We start from the raw sequence: 20,341 nt of genomic DNA on the forward strand, positions 1-20,341 counted from the left end.
TTTATTTAATCTTTATTTAACTAGGCAAGTCAGTTAAGAACACATTCTTATTTTCAATGATGGCCTAGGAACGGTGGGTTAACTGCCTTGTTCAGGGGCAGAATTACATTTTTACCATGTCAGCTCGTCCAACTACCTGCCTCTCATTGCACTCCATGAGAAGACTGCCTGTTAGGCGAATGCAGTAAGCCAAGGTAAGTTGCTAGCTAGCATTACATTTATCTTATAAAAAACAATCAATCAATCAATCGTAATCACTAGTTAACCTCTTTGATCTCTAGGGGCGCTATTTCATTTTTGGATAAAAAACGTTCCCGTTTTAAGCGCGATATTTTGTCAATCGTAATCACTAGTTAACTACACATGGTTGATGATATTACTAGTTTATCTAGCGTGTCCTGCGTTGCATATAATCGACGCGGTGCGTATTGTTGCTCCAATGTGTACCTAACCATAAACATCAATGCCTTTCTTAAAATCAATACACAGAAGTATATATTTTTAAACCTGCATATTTAGCTAAAAGAAATCCAGGTTAGCAGGCAATATTAACCAGGTGAAATTGTGTCACTTCTCTTGCGTTCACTTCACGCAGAGTCAGTGTATATGCAACAGTTTGGGCCTCCTAATTTGCCAGAATGTTACGTAATTATGACATAACATTGAAGGTTGTGCAATGTAACAGGAATATTTAGACTTATTGATGCCACCCGTTAGATAAATACGGAACGGTCCCGTATTTCAATGAAAGAATAAACGTCTTGTTTTCGAGATGATAGTTTCCGGATTCGACCATATTAATGACCTAAGGCTCGTATTTCTGTGTGTTATTATGTTATAATTAAGTCTATGATTTTGATAGAGCAGTCTGACTGAGCGATGGTAGGCAGCAGCAGGCACGTAAGCATTCATTCAAACAGCACATTCGCGCGTTTGCCAGCAGCTGTTTATGACTTCAAGCCTATCAACTCCCGAGATAAGGCGTGTGTAACCGATGTGAAATGGCTAGCTAGTTAGCGGGGTGCGCGCAAATAGCGTTTCAAACGTCACTCGCTCTGAGACTTGGAGTGGTTGTTCCCCTTGCTCTGCATGGGTAACGCTGCTTTGAGGGTGGCTGTTGTCGTTGTGTTCCTGGTTCGAGCCCAGGGAGGAGCGAGGAGAGGAATGGAAGCTATACTGGCAATACTAATGTGCCTATAAAAACATCCAATAGTCAAAGGTTAATGAAATACAAATGGTATAGAGAGAAAGTCCCATAATAACTGCAACCTAAAAAAACTGTTAAAAGGAACCACCAGCTTTCATATGTTCTCATGTTCTGAGCAAGGAACTTAAACGTTAGCTTTCTTACATGGCACATATTGCACTTTTTTATTTTTGCATTATTTAAACCAAATTGAACATGTTTCATTATTTATTGGATGTATTATATTAAGTTAAAATAAGTGTTCATTCAGTATTGCTGTAATTGTCATTATTACAAATAAATAAAATAAATTGGCTGATTAATCAGTATCGGCTTTTTTTGGTCCTACAATCGGTATCGGTGTTGAAAAATCATAACCTCTAACACAGATATGCATCTGTTGGTCACAGATACCTTAAAAAAAGGTAAGGGCTTGGATCAGAAAACCAGTCAGTATCTGGTGTGACCACCATTTGCCTCATGCAGTGCAACACATCTCCTTCACAGAGTTGATCAGGTTGTTGATTGTGGCCTGTGGAATGTTGTCCCACTCCTCTTCAATGGCTGTGCAAAGTTGCTGGATATCGAAGGAAACTGGAACACGATGTCGTGCGCGTCGATCCAGAGCATCTCACACATGCTCAATGGGTGTCTGGTGAGTATGCAGGCCACGGAAGACAGGGACATTTTCAACTTCCAGGAATTGTGTACAGATTCTTGAGACATGGGGCCGTGCATTATCATGCTTAAACATGACGTGATGGCAGCGGATGAATGGCACAACAATGGGCCTCAGGATCTCGTCACAGTTGCTATGTGCATTCAAATTGCCATCGAGAAGATGCAATTGTTTTATAACTGCCCATACCATAACCCCACCGCCACCATGGGCACTTGTTTCACAACGTTGACATCAGAAAACCGCTCGCCAACACAACGCCATACACGTGGTCTGCCATCTGCCCGGTACAGATGATACCGGGATTCATCCGTGAAGAGCACACTTCTACAGCGTGCCAGTGGCCATCGAAGGTGAGAATTTGTCCACTGAAGTCAGTTACGACACCTAACTGCAGTCAGGTCAAAACCCTGGTGAGGACACTGAGCATGCAGATGAGCTTCCCTGAGACAATTTGACAGTTTGTACAGAAATGACTTGCTTGTGCCAGCCTCACAGTTGTCAAGCCCCATCAGCTGTCAAGTTGGCTGGTCTCACAAGATCCCGCAGGTGAAGAAGCAGAATGTGGAGGTCCTGGGCTGGCGTGGTTATACGTGGTCTGCAGTTGAGGCCAGTTGGACGTACTGCCAAATTCTCTAAAGTGATGTTGGAGGCGGCTTATGGTAGAGAAATGAACATGAAATTATCAGGCAACAGCTCTGGTGGACATACCTGCAGTCAGCATGTCAATTGCACGGTCACTCGAAACTTGAGACGTTTGTGGCATTGTGTTGTGAAAAACTGCACATTTTAGAGTGGCCTTTTTTGTCCCCAGCAAAAGGTGCAACTGTGTAATGATCATGCTGTTTAATCAGCTTCTTGATATGCCACACCTTTCAGGTGGATGAATTATCTTGGCAAAAGATAAATGGTCAATAACAGGGATATAAACAAATATGTGCACAACATTTGAGGGAAATAAGTTTTTTGTGTGTATGGAACATTTCTGGGATCTTTTATTTTAGCTCATGAAACACTTTACATGTTATACATTTATATATTTATTCAGTGTAAGTAATAGTACTGTTGAACTTGTACCCAACTCTTAACAACAACATGTCTAAAAACAAGCTTTGATTGAAATGTTGGGGGAAAGAAAATTTTTCCAAAGTTAAATGTTGGCAGTAGTGTAGAAAACATAGATTAGCCCCTTTCCACTGGGACGGATGAAGAGGAAACTGTTTGTACCTACGGCATCAAGAGGCTCTTTTAAGACTCCCAGTTCACTTAATTAGGATCACCAAGATCTCATTTAAAACAAACCAGGCAAGCAGCAGGAGAAGCCAGGCAAGCAGCAGGAGAAACCAGGCATCTGTCTGTCTCTCCGTCTCTAGTTTAGAGAAGAAGACTGTCGGGTGGAAACGTAGCAGAATCAAACTGCGGAAGCATTCAACAGTGTGCGTGTATCTTTGTGTCAGTCTCTGTCCATTGTTAATGTTATTTTTTCCCTAACCTTTATTTTTCCAGGCACGTCTATTAAGAACAAATTCTTATTTACATTGATGGCTTGGCCAAACGTCTATCTGTAGCACATTGAGACAGAGACTTTCTGCAGCACGACTCTGCCAGTGCTGGGCCATGGAGCTGCCTGAACCATGTACCCACCGTTGTCATGGCAACAGAGGACTGCAAGGTTGAGAGACACACACACACTCAATTACACACACACTGCAGTCCGGCAACAGAGCGATGCAACGGGAATACAGAGGAACCTGCCTGTGTGGAGGAGAGGCATTACACAACACTGGTGGAATACAGAGGAAGACAGAACACAACAGAGGATACAGGGAGGAGAGGAGCAGAGTAGAACAGGCACTGGGAGCCAGGCAGCACTCTTATTATACAGCCATTCCTGACAAGACCAAAGGCATAGGCATGTGTGCTAATTTACAGCAATGATATTTCTGCTAATACACTAGTATTGACTGTTACTTCTACTGGTTTATCAGTACCTAAGACATTTTGAGCTAGAGTTACATACACATTTTGGTATAGGCTAGCAACCCTTTTTCATGTTGTTAGACCCCATCAGTTTCCCCCCCAGGTCTACAGGGCCAGGAGGTGGAGGAGGTATCCATAGCGCCCAAGCCAGGTTTGAGTCTTGAGTAACACAGGCCAGGAGGCTGGATGGCAGATTGCTGAGCTGGCGCCTCTCCTGCTAATTGGATGCCGTTGCTACCTCTGGCACTACCTCTACTGGAAACTCTTATCAGAGCCCCGAGCTGCTGTATTAACATCTGCCCATCTCCAAACACTTAGCCCGGCCTACACTAGCCTCAGCCCATCTGTAACCAGGTTGGCCTAGCAAAAACCAGGTTAGCCTAGCCCAGCTTCTGCCCACCAACAACCAGGTTAGCCTAGTCCAGCTCCTGCCCATTAACAACCATGTTAATCTAGCCTATCCCAGGTTCAGCACATCAATAACCATGGTAACCTAGCCTATCCTCAGCCCATCTCTAACAATGCAAGCCTCACTCTCAGCGGAGTCGGTAGAAAGTGGTTACCGTTTTTTAGGGATATTTTCAACCTAACTTCTGGAAGTGGGGACTCCGCTATTCCAAACTCCACCTAGCCTATTCCAAACTCCACCTATCTTAACGCCCAAACTCCAAATTTCACCAGACACAGACTGCTGCAATTTTGAGACTGCCCCTATCCTCTAACTCAACTGTCTAGGCTGCCAGTCTGTACAGGAAGTGGTGCCCTTATCTCCTCCACAACTGGCAAAGATAAGATAGGAGGGCCAATCATGGGTGAGTGAGCAGGGAGCAGGGGAAGTTGTCACAGCTAATCAATGCTATGCATCAACCACCTGGAGAACAGGTCAACCATTACACGCCAGATATAAACCAACATAGAATCACACGCAGAAATGTACACTTTTTCACACACACACACACACACACACACACACACACACTAATTCATACAAACAGACACACACACACTAATTCATACAAACAGACACACGCATAATGTCAAAGGAAAGGAGTCTACAAAAGCACAAGTTCCGTGAGGTGAGACTGTACTGAAGTGAACAAAAGCTCAGGGATTCTTCCTAACCCACCTTGGTTGATGTCCTCGATGGCCCTGCGGATCCCTCTATCAAAGGCCCTGGCATCGGCAGGACGCTGGAAGGTCAGGCCAAACTTCTTGTCGTTGATCCTCCAATGGTGGAATATGGGGTTGACCTTGTTGTAGACCAGGTCCTTCTTTAGAATACACTCCAGAACAACCTGACCACACAGATGAAAATCTCTGTTAGTGACTTGAAGTTCCCAGATAGTAAAACGTTGGTCCCACAACTTTAATGCAAAAAATAATATGATACAGAAGCACACAGATCACAATCTAGTCTAGCTCTCTCCAGAAGCAGAAGAAAACCCCAAAATAATGTATATATCCAATAAGCAAAGCCATTCATGGTTAAAGGGATACTGCGAGATTCTAAGGTTTTATGCTACTGTACCTGTGGACTTCGTCATTGCGCTAACGCTAATTAGCATTGGCTTGCAAAACGACCTCTACCATCACACTGCACACATGGGCAAAGAAAACAGTATCCACAAGTTCACCTGACTCGAGGTTAGTAGAAACATTTCTGAATTGCCAGAATCTTGCAGTCTCTCTCTTTAAGTAGAAATCCATCTTGAGAGGAGTGTAAAATCACTAAGTGGAAACTTCGTTATTTATCCCTGTCCGAGGGAGCCTTTGAGGAACAGACATTAACCGCCATCTTACTCCTCACCCTAAGACGTATAATTGTCTCGTTCAAATACAACACCGAAAAACGAAACAAGTGGAGAAAGAAAAGCCCCAGTCCTCTCCCGACACGGGTTATGAAACTTCGGAAAAATATAAACAAGTCCAACACAATCATTTTAGACATCCCCCCTCCTCATAAATGTGTAAAACACATAACATAATGGGGTTTAATTACAAATTATGATAAAGCAGTAGAGGGGGGTAAGTTTTGCAGGCATCCACAGAAACTACAGAGCCTTCAGAAAGTATTCACAAATCTTGACATTTTTGTTTAACATTTTTTTTATAACTACCTCATCTCTGTATCCCACACATACAGATAATTGTAAGGTCCCTCAGTCGAGCATTGAATTTCAAACACAGATCCAACCACAAAGATCAGGGAGGTTTTCCAATGACTCACAAAGGGCGGTGCCTATTGGTAGATGGGTAAAAAAATAAATAAAAAGCACACATTGAATATTCCTTTGAGCATGGTGAAGTTACCAATTACACTTCGGATGGTGTATCAATACACCCAGTCACGACAAAGATGTAGGCATCCTTCCTAACTCAGTTGCCAGAGAGGCAAATGGTGATTTTAAAACAGTTAAGAGTTGAATGGCTGTGATAGGACACAACTGAGTATGGATCAACAACATTGTAGTAACTCCACAATAAATGACAGAGTGAAAAGAAGCCTGTACAGTATAAAACATACATCCTGTTTACAATAAGTCACTAAAGTACAAAAATGTGTCAAAGAAATTTACTTCATGTCTTGAATATAAAATGTTTTTGGGGGGGCAAATCCAACACATCACTGAGTACCACTCCTCATATTTTCAAGCATGGTGGTGGCTGCAGCATGGTATGCGTATACTTGTCATCCGAAAGCCTAGGGAGTTACATGTTTTTATTTTAAATTCAGAGTAGAGCTAAGCAGAGGCAAAATCCTGGAAGACCTGGTTCAGTCTGCTTTCCAACAGACACTGAGAGACAAATTCACCTTCCAGCAGGACAATAACCAGTGTTGTAGTACTTGAGACATGTCTCGGTCTGGTCTCTGTGTAGGACAGTGAGGACTCGTAATTTCTTCCAGAGACCAGAGGAGTAAAAAACAAAATGATCAGCTTCCATTCAGAAAGCACATAAAATTACTTTGCGAGCCCAAATATATACACTCCTTTCTTTAAACATTAATAAAGTATTCTTAACAGCCTTTATATCTATTGCAAACATGTTTTCACAGTGGCGAACCTATGACCTTCAGTGTGTGACAGGTTAGCACAGTGGTGAACCTATAGGCCTTCAGTGTGTGACAGGTTAGTACAGTGGCGTACCTATGACCTTCAGTGTGTGACAGGTTAGTACAGTGGCGTACCTATGACCTTCAGTGTGTGACAGGTTGGTGATTCTGAAAGGACAGCAACCCTAATACCAGCACACTCATGTAGGAGAGTGCACTTTTTGTAAAACACAAAGGGCCAGTGATGTAGTGGAGGCTATATACACACGTATAGGCCCTACACTCACTTTCTTTCAGTGGGTATTGTGTATTTTCACTTCTTAATTCCTACTGATGCGTATCAAAGTAGTGTAGTGGAGGTATACAACTTATTAATGATGTAGTACAATAGAGAAATCTTACACAAAGTAGCCTACACAATCCCAAAGCATGCAAAATATATTCACGAGCGCCGTGAAACGGCCTAGATTCAGTAGAATATCATCTGCTAGCAGCAAAAGTGTGCAGTTCAACTGGTTTTGGCATGGAGCGGTTCACAAAAGAATAGCATCGGTAGCCAGTAGGATAAGAAAGACGTTTCAACTTATCTACCAGTAAATGCTAACTAAGGCAATAATGGGTATGCAAACCAGATACTGAAAAAGTTTAGTCCGAAGTGTTGGTTAGTAGGCTATTTGTGATGTGCAATTGTCATCATGTGCTGTTTGCATCAGATGCATAGACATGGACAGAGGCCCACCCAATCAGATGTATGTTGTTTAAGCTTTGTTGTGGACTTCAAATTTTTGTCTTTTTTTGAGAGTAAAAATCTGAAACATCTATAGGAAAACTAATTTTTTTAAAACATAGGAAACATAGGATTTTTCACACAGGGTGCCTTTCCTGGGCAGGCGGTTAGGGAAACCTTTTGGAAAAATGTGAGTATTCCCACTTCTCCAGGCACCACTGCATAGGGCGGGTGGAAAGACAGTAGTAACACACAGCATGATGTTAAAGGATAAGCAGTCCATAAACTCAGACATAATAAGCCAGTAGTTCCCAATCATAAGAATACAAAAACACAAACATTAAGCATTTCCCAATTGAAATGTACAACTATAACTTCCCAACGCAAAAAAACATTTAATGTTTAGCACACAAAGTAACCAGTGGCCTAAAGTTTAAAGTGGAACTGACAGAGTTTAATAAACTACTTTGCAGATATGAAACAAACAGACAATTCCCAGTTTAAGCTACAACACCAACTTTATAAGAGGTTTTAAAAATGGGATCTATTTGACTCAAAGTTCCATGACGTACATTAAGGCATTGTTGGCAGAATAGATGGATCTGGTTCAATTCATGATCGTCCCAAAAATATTGCTATCAGGTTGTAAATCACAGCTGGCATTGTTTGCTGTCTGCATTCGGGATGTGATGCACTGTTTTTAGTGACTCAAAATTCTGGACAAAAACGGAAGAATATAACTAAGTCTGGGAATGTCAATACAATCAAACTAGCAAGGGCAATGATCACAAGTCAGTCATAACGTGGCTAATAGGCTAGCGTATCTATTTATGTAGCAAGCTAAAAACACGGAGCTTAACGTTAGTTAGCTGCTAGGAGGATGTCATGCCATTGAAGGAGTAGTTGAGTGACCAACCTTTTCCCCTCAAGCTTTCAGTGTCTATATGCAGCTAGAGATGCAGGTGTCATTTGGTTAGCTAGCAAGAACTTGAACAACTGTTATTCATTTAGCATCTCTTGCGTTGGCTAATTCACTCTGGCTATCTACCCCAATTTCAGAGCACTCTCATCTGAGTGTGCCAGAGCGGAAAACAATTGATGAATTTACAAACGCGTAACACTTGCTGAATATGACCAGTGTCAGTAAACGTAGACCAAAAAAATAATATAGTTAGTCAAGAACGCTCTAGATAACCAGCTCTGTTACGGAGAGTAAAATTGTCAGTGAAGTGTGCTCTCATTTGTGTCTGGAAGCTAGCCAACTTTAGCCAGTTCGCTTGGTTGGGACAAGCATGCATTGGCAGGCAAGCTGCAGAAGAATGAGGCGGCTACAATTCCCCATCGTTTATCAATGCAATTTTGACGGCCAACTAGCTGAAAAGGTTTGAGGGTTTATATAATGTTCCTTCGTTAGATTTTAGCTTGCTCTGGCTAGCATTAGTTGTTGACCTTGTTGTTTATTTGCATAACTGAGAGAGAGAGAGAGCGACTACCTTTTCATGCTTGCTTGATCAATAGGACTGTAAAGTTCCCAAATGTAAGAGGACTCTGGTGGTGTTTACATATTTGCAGAAATCCATTCAGAAGTATTTTGTGGCTTTTGGCAAATGGTTTCAAGTGATCTAAAGTCGCACTGTTGCAACTGCCTGTAAACACACAGTCCAGTTCAAAGTGAATGATGGCAGGCCCATGAGGCAAATGGCTTGTTGTACAAAAGGGCTACTGTAGCTCTGACTGGCTAGACCGTGGGAAGACTACTGCTTGTATTTGGAGCTGTGACTATGTTGGCCTTCAAGAAGGCAGAAGTTTCCATATGGTTTTGTAAAAATGTTCCCATCCATTAAGTCAAAATGTGATTGGTTGATTCAACTGTCAGTCCAAAATGTTGCCCTAATATAGTTGAATGGCAAATGCCTTAATCTAATTTTTGATGGCCTAGCCAATGGCTGACTTGCTAGCTAGATTGATCTCCCCAGAGAACAGCAAAGAAAAATCTTTAAATCAGATCTTTTTTTTCTCCTCTTCAGTGTTAACCATTTCCTTTCCAATAAAAACGGAAGAGATTAATTCAGAACATCATTGAAAATAATGTAATTATAATTGCTATAGTACTATAATTATTATTTCATAAATTCATAGCCTTTATCTGAAGGTGTAGAAGGCCCATTGTGTGTTGAGGTTAGTAATATTTTGTAGAGTGGCTCTATTTTCTCTGCATTTTTTGTCGTTCTGAAATATGAGCACAGAATTAGTGGGCATTTTTAACTCTTATTATGGTGGTGATTTGACAAAATTACAATCATGGTCTTGAATTAGTCTCGGACCCCTCTCGGTCTTAAATCGCTCTCGGCTCCCCCTCCGTTCTTGGCTCGGAGTCGATTTGCTCCGGTCTTGGTCTGGAATCGCGACCGCTTTAGGTGGTCTCGAACACAACCCTGACAATAACCTAAAACACAAGGCCAAATATATACTGGAGTTGCGTACCAAGACAACATTGAATGTTCAGTTACAGTTTGACTTAAATCGTCCGGAAAATCTATGGCAAGACTTGAAAATGACTGTCTAGCATCAACAACCAACTTGACAGAGCTTGAAGAATTTTAAAAAGGCTAATGTGCAAATATTGTACAATCCAGGCGTGCAAAGATCTTAGAGACTTACCCAGAAAAATTCACAGCTGGAATCACTGCCAAAGGTGATTCTAGCATGTGTTGACTCAGGGGTGTGAATACTTGTGTAAATGAGATATTTCTGTATTTAATTTTTCAATACAACATTTCTAAACATGTTTTCACTGTCATTATCGGGTAAGATAATTTTTTTGTTTTAATCCATTCAGAATACAGTCTGTAACACAACATAATGTGGAATAAGTCAAGGGGTATGAATACTTTCTGAAGGCACTGCAAGTGTGTGGCAGAAAGTCGGATGCTTCCAAAAGCCCATTATTAATCAAGCGTGCTGGACGGCCTCCAGCCCTTCCCCTGGGCCAGTGGTCGCCAATCGACTGGTCGATCTTGAAGGCATTCCTAGTCGATCACCAAACATTTCTGTAGAAAAGCGAACGATAAAGGCTTGCTCTGTTGGCGGTAGGTGCATTTGATTCAGAAGTCCTGCGCACCAGGTAAGAAAAGTGTTCCCATTTTGAACCATTTAATTTGTCAGAATATACAAACTCCGCCTACCCAGCAGACTGGGATATTGGTGGCTAAAACGAGTGCGCCTAATGCGCTGGCCAAATCAGATAGCTCAAATCTCCATGCATACAGAGCTTCCACAACCTGGCCACAGCAAACTTTGATACTAGCCTCTATGTAAGATTGAATTCATTTTAAAACCATGATCACAGAGAGACTGACAAAGAATACAGAAAAGAGCTGCTGTTTTTACAAGTTACTTTAAGTTTGCTACACCAACTGATCTATTTTGTTGTCAAAGCTCGAGTTTTTATATATAACATGGTCTGAGAATAACAATATTGGCAGGCCAGGCATATAGCCAATTTGCTGTGATAATGTATTAGGCCTGCTGCACAAACCTTATTTCCTACAGACCTGGTTATATTAGGTTAATGTTACATTTTTTGTTAAAGTATTGTTAAAATAAATAATCTGAGTGGTAGATCTCAGCTTGCTGGGAAAGTGACCTTGACACAGAAAAGGTTGGTGACCACTACCCAAGGAAGATTAAATTAAATGAGGTGGCCATTGGTCTGAGGTTGTGTGTGAGCGTGCACAACGAAGAGGGCCAAGTGAGTGAGACGGGGCACGTGCACCTGGGGTTGGATCAGAGAGGGAAGGGAGGGACGACACCTGGTAACTTGTGCATTCTGTTTGATGTGCATGTTTGAATCCCTTATATGGGAGCAGTCTATAACATGGTAATCTGTGTTGATGGTATTTAGTAAATGAGATGAATCAATAAAACAAATAAGTGAAATATTCTTACCAACGCAAGAACAATACTATAGAAACCCCTAAAACAAATCAACATTCAAAGAAAGTCTAGCCCTAATTGCACCATGACAGTCGCTATCTAAATCACTGTCAACCTGTGCACCTTTGTCGATGTTTGATAAGAGTGCATACGTGGCAGCTGTATGTGACGGCATGTGGATGTGTGATATACCTGGTGTGTGACTGTGGTCACATGAATAGGCAAGGAAACATATTTGGTGAGTTTGTGAGTGAGGGAGTATGACATTAGTGCATGAACACATTCCCAACAGGCCTAGCAGGTGTGTAACAGACAAGGTGTGTGTGTGTCGCTCCCAGAGAAAGAGAGGAGTAAGAAAGACAGGGGTAAGGGTTAAGCCCTTGTGTTCACAGAGCCTGCTGAGGGATAGAGGGAGGGAGAGAGAGAAGAGGGGGCAAGAGGTGTCTGCCTCTGGGGCTGATTGTGGGAGGCGAGACTGAGCGGAGCCGGAGTGGGTAAGGTGAGCCCGGGAGGAGGAGGAAGTATCTCCACTAGGAGGAATGACGACAACGCATTCTACACAGGGGAGATAGAGCGAGAGGAAGAGAGGTGACGCGAGAGAGAGAAAAAAAATAGGAGACAGGAAGCGAGAGAGAGAGCGGGATTAGGAAAGACAGTGAGAGATAAGTAAGGAGCGAGAGGATTCATGGAATTAAGATGGTCTAAACAGATTTGGGGAGTTTAGAGTTGCACTCTGGCTTTTGTGACAGGAGGAGGGGGACTGATTCCACTCCGGGATGTTATCAAAAGGACAGGACTGTTTCTCTGTGTGAGAGCAGACACCAAACAGCAGACACACACCACAGAGATGGATAGATACCACATCCATCCATTCAGGTATCCCTTTGGTAATCTACCAAGCAGCAATGCTAGCAAAAACGAATTCCAAAAACAACTTCCGATGCACAGAGTACCTGGGGCTGAGTCCTCTTAGATCATATGATCTATTATTTGTTTTAATTTATCAGTTAAAGTGAGTGATGGTTGCTGATAATGGGCCTCTGTACACCTACATAGATATTCCACATTTTTAAATTTTTTATTAAAAAACCCTGCTGTTTCCAGCTACAATAGTCATTTACAACATTAACAGTGTCTACACTGTATTTCTGATCAATGTTATGCTATTTTAAATGGACCAAGAAAATGTGCTTTTCTTTCAAAAACAAGGACATTTCTAAGTGACCCCAAACTTTTGGACGGTAGTGTACAGTGGGGCAAAAAAGTATTTAGTCAGCCACCAATTGTGCAAGTTCTCCCACTTAAAAGATGAGAGGCCTGTAATTTTCATCATAGGTATACTTCAACTATGACAGACGAAATGAGAAAAAAAAATCCAGAAAATCACATTGTAGGATTTTTTATGAATTTATTAGCAAATTATGGTGGAGAAAAAGTATTTGGTCAATAACAAAAGTTTCTCAAGACTTTGTTATATACCCTTTGTTGGCAATGACAGAGGTCAAACGTTTTCTGTAAGTCTTCACAACGTTTTCACACACTGTTGCTGGTATTCCTCCATGCAGATCTCCTCTAGAGCAGTGATGTTTTGGGGCTGTTGCTGGGCAACATGGACTTTCAACTCCTTCCAAAGATTTTCTATGGGGTTGAGATCTGGAGACTGGCTAGGCCACTCCAGGACCTTGAAATGCTTCTTACGAAGCCACTCCTTCGTTGCCCGGGTGGTGTGTTTGGGATCATTGTCATGCTGAAAGACCCAGCCACGTTTAATCTTCAATGCCCTTGCATCAAAATCTCACGATACATGGCCCCATTCATTCTTTCCTTTACACGGATCAGTCGTCCGGGCCCCTTTGCAGAAAAACAGCCCCAAAGCATGATGTTTCCACCCCCATGCTTCACAGTAGGTATGGTGTTCTTTGGATGCAACTCAGAATTCTTTGTCCTCCAAACACGACGAGTTGAGTTTTTACCAAAAAGTTCTATTTTGGTTTCATCTGACCATATGACATTCTCCCAATCTTCTTCTGGATCATCCAAATGCTCTCTCATGCTTAAGCAGGGGGACATGTCTGGCACTGCAGGATTTGAGTCCCTGGCGGCGTAGTGTGTTACTGATGGTAGGCTTTGTTACTTTGGTCCCAGCTCTCTGCAGGTCATTCACTAGGTCCCCCCGTGTGGTTCTGAGATTTTTGCTCACCGTCTTGTATGTCTTCCATTTCCTAATAATTGCTCCTATAGTTGATTTCTTCAAACCAAGCTGCTTACCTATTGCAGATTCAGTCTTCCCAGCCTGGTGCAGGTCTACAATTTAGTTTCTGGTGTCCTTTGACAGCTCTTTGGTCTTGGCCATAGTGGAGTTTGGAGTGTGACTGTTTGAGGTTGTGGACAGGTGTCTTTTATACTGATAACAAGTTCAAACAGGTGCCATTAATACAGGTAACGAGTGGAGCACAGAGGAGCCTCTTAAAGAAGAAGTTACAGGTCTGTGACAGCCAGAAATCTTGTAGGTGACCAATATACTTGTAGGTGACCACAATACTTATTTTCCACCATAATTTGCAAATAAAGTCATAAAAAAATCCTACAATGTGATTTTCTGGATTTTATTTCTAATTTTGTCTGTCATAGTTGAAGTGTACCTATGATGAAAATTACAGACCTCTCATCTTTTTAAGTGGGAGAACTTGCACAATTGGTGGCTGACTAAATACTTTTTTGCCCCACTGTATATATGGGGGCAGGGGTGTATATGTATACCCATTGATTCTTGGAGAATATAACTATACACCCAATAACATTCATTTATAAGTCTAAGTATTAACTAAGTATTCTAGCTTTAAGAACTACGTTGGTTAAGGAAGATTGACTTTTTATCTTTCTTAAAACACTCCAATACAAAAGTAGCCTATTAGGCAGGCTACACAAATAGTAGACAGAAATAGGAAGTTAGGTTCAATCTAGCAGTGGAGAAAGAAATGTATTAAGAGTCAAAAAGCTTAAAACCCTTTACATTCGTGGGAATTGAAACATTTCTTCCAGAAGAAATATGAAAAGCATATGCATAACCATTGTAGCAATTGAAAGGGAACAATTTGGAGATAATGGGAACATTATTAGACCAAAAGGTGAGTACGCAACATTTCACTTGAATCAAAACATTACTCTGTTGATTTGATTATTTATTGTACTTCTTGCAACATTTGTTGATAACAAAATCTGAAAATACTCTGGATAACATAAGACTATTCATGGAAAACGTGGGGTAGGCGCAACATAACATTTACAAAGGTTTGAGTGAGAGGGCTAACTGGAGTCTCCAAGTGGCACACACCTCTCCAAAATGTGCACAGTTCCTAAGCAATTTCACTGCACTTATGACTCACAAGAAGTCTTCAACTGTAAGGTACTGTTTTGAGCTCTCCTAGCTGTGCCGCTGAGGAAGCAGAGCAAGCACACTTGTAAATGTTACATTTAAAAACACTCCCCTGCATCACCAAATTACTTTTGTAGTTTACGCAATCCAAAAATGGCCAAGTAAAAATCTCAATCTGGGTCAGGCGGGCATGATTTCAAAGCTTTTTCTATTGCCAACATGACTTGCTAAGTTCTAAAACAGGATCTGACAGTGCTAGGCTTGCACAAGGCAGTTCAGAGAAACAGACTAATGTTGGTGCGTATATAGAAAGGGGTCATGAGTGTATTCAGGTGCGTGTGCCGCGCCAAATATTCTTCACAATGAACAAACAACGGCTCAACTCTGTTCAGAACAACCCAGGGTTTGACAACACGTCATCTTGTAACTGTACAAACATAGTGATCATAAACGTTGACACTATATATGACATGGGTTTTATGATTTGGAAATGTGAAGAGCCCATTTGGACTCACAGGTGTTTTTGGCTTGCTCGTATGACATCAAAACTGTATTTATTATAATCCACAGTGTCTCATCTTTCAAAACACATGGTCCTCTTATTTACACTATGCCCCCAAAGTTGCCCAATTACAGGGAGGGAAGGTGACAGCTTCTTGTCGCACATCAAATCAAAGTTAATTTGTCATGTGCGCCGACTACAACAGGTGTAGTAGACCTTACAGTGAAATGCTTACTTACAGGCTCCAACCAATAGTGCGGAGGAACAAACGTGTGTGTGTGTAGGTAAGTAAAGAAAAAAAACAGTAAAAAGACATTTGAAAATAAGAGTAGCAAGGCTACACACATACATCGGTTAGTTCGGCTGATTGAGGTAGTATGTACATGTGGGTAGTTAAAAAGAGAGCGCTGTTATAATCTGAGACCTGATAATTCAGCAGCCAATTAAAGCTGTGTTCTTTAACACACACAAAGAGAGAGAGACCACAGAGAGAGAACAGAGAGAGAGGAGGCCCATTGGTGGCTATATCAGGAGCCAGCTGACTCATCAGTACACTCTGTGCCGCATCACTGCACTGATAGCCAGATCCCCCTCCAACATTGCAGTCACCACCTCTTCTCCCTCTTTCCCACTCCCTCTCTTTCCGTCAAATGTTTTGTTCCACTACCTCTTGCAATTTGACTGGCCATTTCGCTCTCATCCTTCTCTCTTTTTCCCTCCTCTCCATCTCTTTCACTGCTCCCTTCTTTCTCTTGTTCTCTGGCTCCAACTCTTCCCATGTTTCACCCTCTTCCTTCCCTCGATGCATTTCTCTGTGCCCCTCTCGCTCTCTGGTGTCCTCAATCTGCTGGTGGCACAGTGGGTAATGCCAGCTGACACCCTGGCACTGGGTGGCATGCCCCAAACAGTCTACATATGGTGGGGTGTTTGTTGTGGTAGCCGGGGAAGCCATGTTTTACTACATGAGCCACCCAAACATCTGAACTGAAGATGTGCTGTAGGTCTGACTGTACAACACTCCGAGAGCACGCCCTGTCCCACCGCGTAAACACACACGGGGTGGGAACTATGAGTGTCAGTCTGAGGTGGAAGGATTGTCTCTAGTAAAACGGCGGGTTGGACCTCCTGCTTTAACAAGCCACTGGGATTGGTGACATCACCATATTCACGCTCCATGTTGCACAGTGGCCCAGGCTCAGAATAGACAGTTACACTTGAAGTGGCATGGCAGGGAGGAGCCACGTATCCGCAAAAATGAATTAATACAGTCATCTCTTAATTCTTGTCAAAGGAAATATATTTTTTTTACATGAAAAAATAGAAAACGGTATCAGAGTTTTAGGGCAAGAGCATAGGTATATATATATATTCATGAATTGAAGCAGTGCTCAGAGCATGATTATCCATTCATTCATTTCTTTCCTTCATTCCCTTCCTTTTCCCTCTGATATAGTTTAACGTTTAATTTCCTACATCCCCCATTCTCTTCTCCTGAGCAGTCTGTCCTTCTCTTCTCTCTGATGATGTCAGCATGTATCACACACTCAGTCAGCCCTGCTCCTATTTACAGATACCTACCTTGCAGTGGAAGAAAGACAAACAATCACTTCCTGTGTGTGTGTGTGTGTGTGTGCGCGCGCGTGTTGATCTCATCCCACGACCCCCTCAGTGGTCGTTGCGTCACAGGCTGAGTCGGTGCATAGTACATAGCGAGCATACTTGCACTCCATTGTGAGCGGCGAGTGTTAGGTGTGGGTGAGGTCCTCAGAGTGAGCAAGAGTTGCAAGGTGAGGAGTGTGAGGTGTGTATAAAGAGTGTGTAACCCCTTGAGTGGAAGGTTGGTATAGTTTTATAAGAATCGCAGGCTACATGTCATACATCTTAAATGGGGAGAGTTGTGCTTGGTGTGTGTGTTTAGAAAGCCAGTTGGACCTTTACCGATTTGTCTTTCAGCCTCTCCCCCTTGATGAGGAAGTCTGCTGTGGGGTTGGTGGTGGTGGTGTTTGGGTCTGTGGTGCTGCTGTTGCTGTCCGCTGTCTGGCTGACTTTGTAGACGGTAACGCAGCTGAGGCCCCCGCCTCCCAGAGGCAGCCACCCACCACTGGAGTCATCCCGAGTCATGACCACTGCTCTCACACGCGCATAACTGTCACTGCAGAGAGAGAGAGAGAGAACCAGAGACAGGAAGACAGAGTTTGAGGTGTCAGAGAAAGACAAAATCATTTGAGCAGACGGGTCATAAAAACAAACGTTTGAACATCTTGGCCATCTATTGTTATAATCTCGACCTGGCACAGCCAGAAGAGGACTGGCCACCCCTCAGAACCTGGTTCCACCTCTAGGTTTCATCCTGGGTTCATGCCTTTCTAGGGAGTTTTTCCTAGCCACTGTGCTTCTACATCTGCATTGCTTGCTGTTTGGGGTTTTAGGTTGGGTTTCTGTTTAGCACTTTGTGACAGGGCTTTACAAATACATTTGATTGATAAAATACAATGGCAGGAGGGCCTGGGAACCCAACACACCCCAAAAACAACAGGATATTAAACTCTTGAATAACCATTTACAACCTCCATATCCCATGGGCTTCACTGACAGATTATTTTGACAGGACTTATCCTACTGGTTAGAGTTGAACAAATGGTAATAGCCAAGGATACCCAACCACAATCAATAGGTATTGGAGAGAAGCAAAAAAATGAAGCATAAAATGCAAATCTGTTAGAGTCTATAAAGATAAAGATACCAACTGAAAACTCAATCCCAGGTTACCATAAACTAAAATGCACTATGGTTATAACTAACTAGCACCACATTAAAAAGGCTCCTACATATGACAGAGGCAGAAAGTCGGTCTTTTGTGTGTGGTGTGCGGTATGTGTGTGTGTGTGTGTGTGTGTGTGTTGGGGGGGTGTCAGTCAGTGCATATGATGTGTCCCACCCCTTTCAGGTCAAACAGTGGGTGAGTGACCACGTGGGCAGGCTACAGTACCAGGCTCATGCTGTGGCCTCACCTTTCCCCTACAGCAGGCCAGGCAGGTAGTTACTGTAGTGTAGTAAATGTATCCAGCCCTCTCCCTGTTCTCTATGGCTGCAGTCTGATGGCTCTCTGATTAGATAAGAACATTCCACTGGGCCACCGGAAACGACAAAGGTCAAAGTGTGCTGAGGGTAGCACTTTACAGATCCTACTAGTAACATATTAAAGGCTGGGAGGAAGAGAGAAAGGAGGGAGTTTGACCGCGAGACGTCTTTCTCTGTGGCACGGTGCACCCTCACCGAATGATGACGCCAGTATGGAGGACCAAACCTGCCATAATTAAAAATAAACAAATAATGAAAAAATTGACACAGAGCAACGAAATACGAAAACTGACCCAAATGAAATGCATTTCTCTCCACATACCTGTATGTATTCAATTATTGATCTATTATCCAATTATTTACACTTTTAATTTCTGTATGATAATGACAGGGTGTCAAATGTCTGTGGGTGGTATCTAACACACCATTGGTTGTCACGGCGTGTTGCTGTATTGCTTTTGCCTGGCTCTGGTGGTCCACAAAGTAAAACTACACATACTTGAGAGACCAACCAGTAGATAGCTACAGTAGCCCAGTTCTTCTGGCATGTAGTATGGCTGCAATCAGACGAGCGGTAACCAGAGACTTGGCGGTGCTGGCTAACACTGCTGAAAACATTGCCTCTCCAGATGAACTGTTTTCAGTGTGGAGGCATGCATTAAAAAATTGGGTCAGCTAGCTGCTACAACAGACAAAAGTGAACGCGTTAGTTCTTAACAATTTGAAGGAAGTTGCCCGAGGACTTCAGATTTTGGCTGAATGAAAGCAAATCCCTGCAGCAATGTTTCAACATCTAGTGGAAAGCCTTCCCAGAAGAGTGAAGGCTGTTAGCAACTAAGGGGGGACCAACTCCATGTTAATGCCCATGATTTTGAAATGAGCTGGCCGACGAGCAGGTGCCCACACACTTTTGGTCATGTAGTCTGTTTTCTTGACACCCCCTTATTATCATATTGGAAGAAGAAATAAGGCAATAAATAATATCAATTAATAAAATGAATTAGTGGGATTACATTCTTTAAATAATTATTGATCCATTGGTGTGTATTTACTCATCCATGTATTTATCTATTTGTGTGTGCATTTATTTATTTATAATTATGGCAGGTTTGATCCTCCATTGCCAGCGCCACTGGGTTTGGTTGTGAACATGTATTTACCCCCTCCTGTTAATTGTGATCAATTGTAGTAGTCAGTGAGCCCGGAATGAGAGAGGAAATGCCAAATGACGCTTGATGACTGAAAATGTACAAAACGTTTACAAAGAGACTGCCTATTCAAGTACTGTCAAATAGGCTAATGGTCTCCGTCAAAAGACAGTTCCTGTCCGAGTTCCGTTTTCTCCACTCATACCAGTGTAGTGTCTCTCCACTGCAGCAACAACTCAAACAGGTGCCCTTTGCTCTGCAGCCACAACTCTTGGCAAACCTTTATGCCAAGGTTATTAGTTATCAATTAATCCATTTTAGTAATCGAGCTTAAACATATTTTTTCCTTGCATCCAAACTTAGGTAGACCTGCATACACATGCTAGCCAGCCCTGGTAATAGTTGACCAAAGTTCCTTCCAGGATCAATGACCAAAGTTAATAACTCCAAAATAAATTAACTAACAAAATAGGAAAGTTGGTTTAAGCAGCCTTGAAGCCACACAGTCAATTCTGGTCCCGGTGGAAGGAGGGATGAGAGGTGGGAGAAGGCCTACTGCATTACATCCCTTGTGCACATAATGTCGTAACACACTCCTGGTCATGCTAATCAAAAGTAGCCTTCCTTCCTAGGAAGATGGATTCATACAAACATTAGGGCTTGAAACAAACAGG

At 42.4% G+C, this 20,341-nt stretch overlaps 1 protein-coding gene across 1 annotated transcript in view; it reads right to left on the minus strand.

The window, feature by feature from the left end:
* The window catches only part of LOC139375098 (sprouty-related, EVH1 domain-containing protein 1-like), a 79,233-nt gene that overhangs the window by 12,348 nt on the left and 46,544 nt on the right, over positions 1–20,341 (minus strand). The window contains exons 2-3 of the mRNA XM_071116542.1: positions 17,377–17,590; positions 4,972–5,140 (exon numbers count right to left, since the gene is read on the minus strand). Coding sequence (XP_070972643.1) covers positions 4,972–5,140; positions 17,377–17,590 — 383 coding nt within the window. The remainder of the gene's footprint in view (positions 1–4,971; positions 5,141–17,376; positions 17,591–20,341) is intronic.

This window comes from Oncorhynchus clarkii, chromosome 19, assembly GCF_045791955.1.
Source record: "Oncorhynchus clarkii lewisi isolate Uvic-CL-2024 chromosome 19, UVic_Ocla_1.0, whole genome shotgun sequence".
NCBI lineage: Eukaryota > Metazoa > Chordata > Actinopteri > Salmoniformes > Salmonidae > Oncorhynchus > Oncorhynchus clarkii.